Raw genomic sequence first — 4,255 nt, 5'->3', positions numbered from 1 at the left:
GACCCACTCTTTCCAAAATTTGGAAGAGACGAACATAACGGGGTGTTAATTTGCCCCTTTTTCCCAATCTTGGGTGTCCTTTCATCGGAGTGACCTTCACAAAGACATGATCATCCACTTCAAATTCCAAGTGCCTCCGCCAGGTGTCCGCATAACTCTTCTGTCTACTTTACGCAGTTTTCAATCTTTCCCGAATAAGTTTAACCTTTTCAGTGGTCAACTGAACAATTTCAGGTCCGAGTAAGGATTTCTCCCCAACTTCAGCCCAACACACGAGAGAATGACACGGTCTTCCATACAGAGCTTCATAGGGTGCCAAGTCAATACTTGAGTGGTAACTATTGTTGTATGCGAACTCCACCAACGGTAGATGGGTTTCCCAACTTTCTTGAAAATCTAGCACACACATTCGGAGCATACCTTCCAGAGTTTGTATCGTTCTCTCGGATTGACCGTCAGTCTGGGGATGGAAAGTTGTGCTGAACTTTAATTCTGTACCCGTGGGTTCTTGTAAACTTTGCCAGAATCTGGAAACAAACTTCAGATCCCTGTCCAATACAATTGAGACCGGAATACCGTGAAGCCTCACAATTTCATTCACATAAATTACTGCCAGTTTATCTACATTATACTGAGTCTTTACTGGTAAAAAGTGAGCGGACTTAGTTAATCGGTCTATAATGACCCAGATTGAATTCATACCCTGAGGAGTCCGTGGTAACCCCACAACAAAATCCATGGCCAAATGGTCCCACTTCCACTCCGGAATTGGAAGGCGTTGTAACGACCCTACTGATCTTTGATGCTCCGCTTTTACTTGCTGACACTGCAGACATTTAGAGATGAACTCTGCGATCTCCCTTTTCATACTTGGCCACCAAAAATTTTGCTTCAAATCTCTGTACATTTTAGTACTCCCTGGATGCATTGAAAAATTTGAGGTGTGTGCTTCTTCCATTACCTTCCGTTTAAGGTCCGACACATTGGGGACACATATTTGGTTTTGAAACTTGAGTACTGAATCTCTTACACTGAACCCCGGTTTCAGTTTTGTTTCTAACTTATCATATATTTTCCTTAAAGTTCCATCTTCCAGTTGACGTAATCTGATCTCTTCTAATAATGTTTGTTTGGCTATCACACTATGGCTCCCTGTTCATGCATCACAAGGTCTACCTCTATTCTATTCAATTCAATCGCCAACTTCTTTTGCTCCGTAAAAAAATTTGCCAAATTGCCCATATTCTTTTGGCTAACGCGTCTGCAACTGTATTGGCTTTACCAGGATGGTAATGAATCTGTAAATCATAATCCTTAATAAGTTCCAACCACCGTCGCTGCCGCATATTCAACTCTTTTTGGGTAAAAAGGTCCTTGAGACTCTTATGGTCGGTGTACACTTCGCAAGTAGTGCCATACAAATAGTGTCTCCATATCTTCAAAGCAAAGACTACTACTGCTAGCTCAAGATCATGCGTGGGATAATTTTTCTCGTGAGGTTTCAACTGTCGAGAAGCATAAGCGATAACTCTTCCATTTTGCATAAGTACACAACCAAGCCCTTTGTGCGAAGCATCACTATAGATTACAAATCCTTCGGTACCGGATGGTAAGGCCAAAACTGGTGCTATTGTTAACTTTGTCTTCAATTCCTGGAAAGCAGATTCCCGCTCCTCTGACCATTCAAATGCAACTCCCTTTCGAGTCAGTTGGGTAAACGGCACCGCAATTTTGGAAAAATCTTGAACAAACCGTCTGTAGTATCCGGCTAACCCCATAAAACTACGTACTTCAGTCACATTAGTGGGAGTTGGGCAATTTACAATCGCCTCAATCTTGTGTGGATCAACAGAAACTCCTTCCTTTGTGATAACATGTCCCAGAAATGCCACCTCTAGTAGCCAGAATTCACATTTCTTCAACTTTGCATACAATTTCTTTTCCCGAAGGGTTTGGAGGATCAAGCGAAGATGATTCTCGTGAGCTTCTGTATTCTTTGAATAAATGAGAATAACATCAATAAAGACCGCCACAAATTCATCCAAATAGGGCTTGAAGACACGGTTCATCAAATCCATAAAAGCTGCTAGGGCGTTAGTTACTCCAAAATGCATAACCCGGAATTCATAATGGCCATATCGGGTTCAAAAAGCTGTCTTCTCGACATCATCAGCTTTGTCCTTTAATTGATGGTATCCGGACCGTAGATCGATTTTGGAAAAGACTTGTGCCCCTTGAAGCTGGTCAAATAAATCATCGTTCCTTGGCAATGGGTACTTATTCTTGATGGTTACCTTATTAAGTTCTCTGTAATCGATACAAAGCCGGAGTGTTCCATCCTTCTTCTTCACAAACAAAACTGGTGCACCCCACGGAGACACACTTGGGCGGATGAATCCTTTGTCCAGTAAATCTTGCAACTGAATTTTTAATTCCTTCATCTTAATTGGTGACATTCTATAGGGAGTCTTAGAAATGGGTTGAATTCCCGGTGCTACGTCAATAGTAAACTCAATTTCACGATCTATTAACTGCCCGGGTAACTCCTCTGGAAAGGCATCCGGAAATTCACAGACGACAGGGATCATGTCGATCTTCCCGCTCCCCACTTGCTCCTCCAAAACATTGCATAAATACCCCTGACACCCTTTCTGAATTAATTTACAGGCCCTTGCTGCCGAAATCAAATAAGGTGGAGACGTCACTTCCTGTCCCTGGAAAACAAACTCTGATTGTCTCGGAGGGTGGAAATTAATTTGCTTAGTCAAACAGTCTATAGTCGCCCCATATTCACTCAACCAATCCATTCCCAGAATAACATCAAAATAGGTCATGTCGAGAGGTAATAGATTAGCATACACCCGACTATCCCCAAGTTGGAGTTCACAAGCTAAATATACAGAAGCACAGATCATAGAGTCTCCCAAAGGTGAAGACACACATAACATATCAGACAAGTTTTCTTCAGTTTTATCTAAATTAGGAGCAAATAGTTTCGACACAAAAGAGTGGGTGGATCCAGAATCAAACAATACATGGGCAAAATGACCGTGAATAGTAAATGTACCTGACACCACTGTTGCTGCATTTTGTACATCTCTTGGAACCAATGCGAACACCCTGCCTTGTCTCGCAGTGTCTTTATTGTTAGGTTTAGCAATTGTCTTGGTGTTAGAAGTTGGTGTAGATCCCACTGAACTTGTAGCGGCCTTGTTATTATTTTGTTGATTCCTTTGAGGGCAATCCCTTATCACATGACCCGTTTTCCCACACTGAAAACAGGCTCCAGACTTCCGGTAGCATATTCCACGATGCTTCTTTCCACACTCCACACATACGGGAATTGAATCCTGACTAGGGGTAGAAGCATGTGAAGTCCCTGAATTTTGCTTCGTGTTTGGTGGAGTAGTTGATCCCTTTAACCATTGGCTGTTTTGTCTTTTCCCCTTCTGTTCAGAAATTCGATTTTGTGCAGCAATATTTCCTTCTACTATGACGGCCCTCTCCAACACATCTACATGGGTAGGCAACTTCAATATATTGACTCGGTCCAGAATAGCACCCCGTAATCTGCCTTCAAATTTTTGCGCCTTCTTATAGTCCGTATCTACCATATGAGGTGCAAACCGGGCTAGCTCTGCAAATTGAGCTTCATAATCAGCAACAATCTTGTTCCCTTGTCTGAGAGTTTCAAATTCAGTAACCTTCTTATCTCCCATACTTTGAGGGAAATACTTATCATAAAACAATTCCAAGAACCTGTCTATGTCAATCCTTGACGTATAGTTCTCGTAAGCATCCACCATCTCCGTGCCTCATCTTCAAGAGTGAAGGTAGCCAGTTGCACCTTTTGAGCTTCGGTGCAAGGGAAGACTTCAAATAATTTCTCTATCCCTAACACCCATGCCTCAGCTTTCATTGGCTCTATTCCTTCCTTGAAGGATGATGGTTTCATCTTTTTAAACTCCTTAGTAAGGGTAATGGTCCGGTCTTCAGCATGGAAATCTTGTACTGCCGGTGGAGGTACTGGTGGTGGTGGTGGTTGTTGTTGAGGCTGTTGCTGTTGTTGCTGTAGGGTTTCTGCCATTTGCATAATCATTCTTTCCATCCTATCCAACCGTGCAGAAGTAGCATCTTCCGCATCTTCTGTCCTTGTCCTCACCATAGCCTACACAACAATCAATTATATACAATAGACATAATTTCAAATTGTTAGCATTATCAGAGTTCATATAACATTGCCATCGATCTCTTC

General features: G+C 42.2%; 1 protein-coding gene across 1 annotated transcript; it reads right to left on the bottom strand.

Moving 5' to 3' along the window:
- Positions 1-1,187: 1,187 nt before the first annotated feature.
- LOC145821809 (uncharacterized) lies at positions 1,188-3,719 on the bottom strand. The gene is made up of 2 exons (XM_082918382.1): positions 2,384-3,719; positions 1,188-1,894 (listed from the first exon to the last, which is right to left on the bottom strand). The coding sequence occupies exons 1-2, from the start codon at positions 3,717-3,719 to the stop codon at positions 1,188-1,190; spliced, it is 2,043 nt and encodes a 680-aa protein (XP_082774508.1).
- Positions 3,720-4,255: the final 536 nt, after the last annotated feature.

The sequence above is a fragment of the Camellia sinensis genome, chromosome 3, assembly GCF_055761805.1.
Source record: "Camellia sinensis isolate YWXY chromosome 3, ASM5576180v1, whole genome shotgun sequence".
Lineage (NCBI taxonomy): Eukaryota > Viridiplantae > Streptophyta > Magnoliopsida > Ericales > Theaceae > Camellia > Camellia sinensis.
This window is presented reverse-complemented; position numbering and strand designations above follow the sequence as displayed.

Excerpts from the sequence above, each read along its gene's own strand:
- LOC145821809 (XM_082918382.1), bottom strand. The coding sequence starts at position 3,719 with ATGGGAGATAAGAAGGTTACTGAATTTGAAACTCTCAGACAAGGGAAC. Across the intron at positions 1,895-2,383 it reads CAAAGGATTCATCCGCCCAA|AGGTGGCATTTCTGGGACAT; the intron begins GTGTGTCTCCGT and ends TCTGGCTACTAG.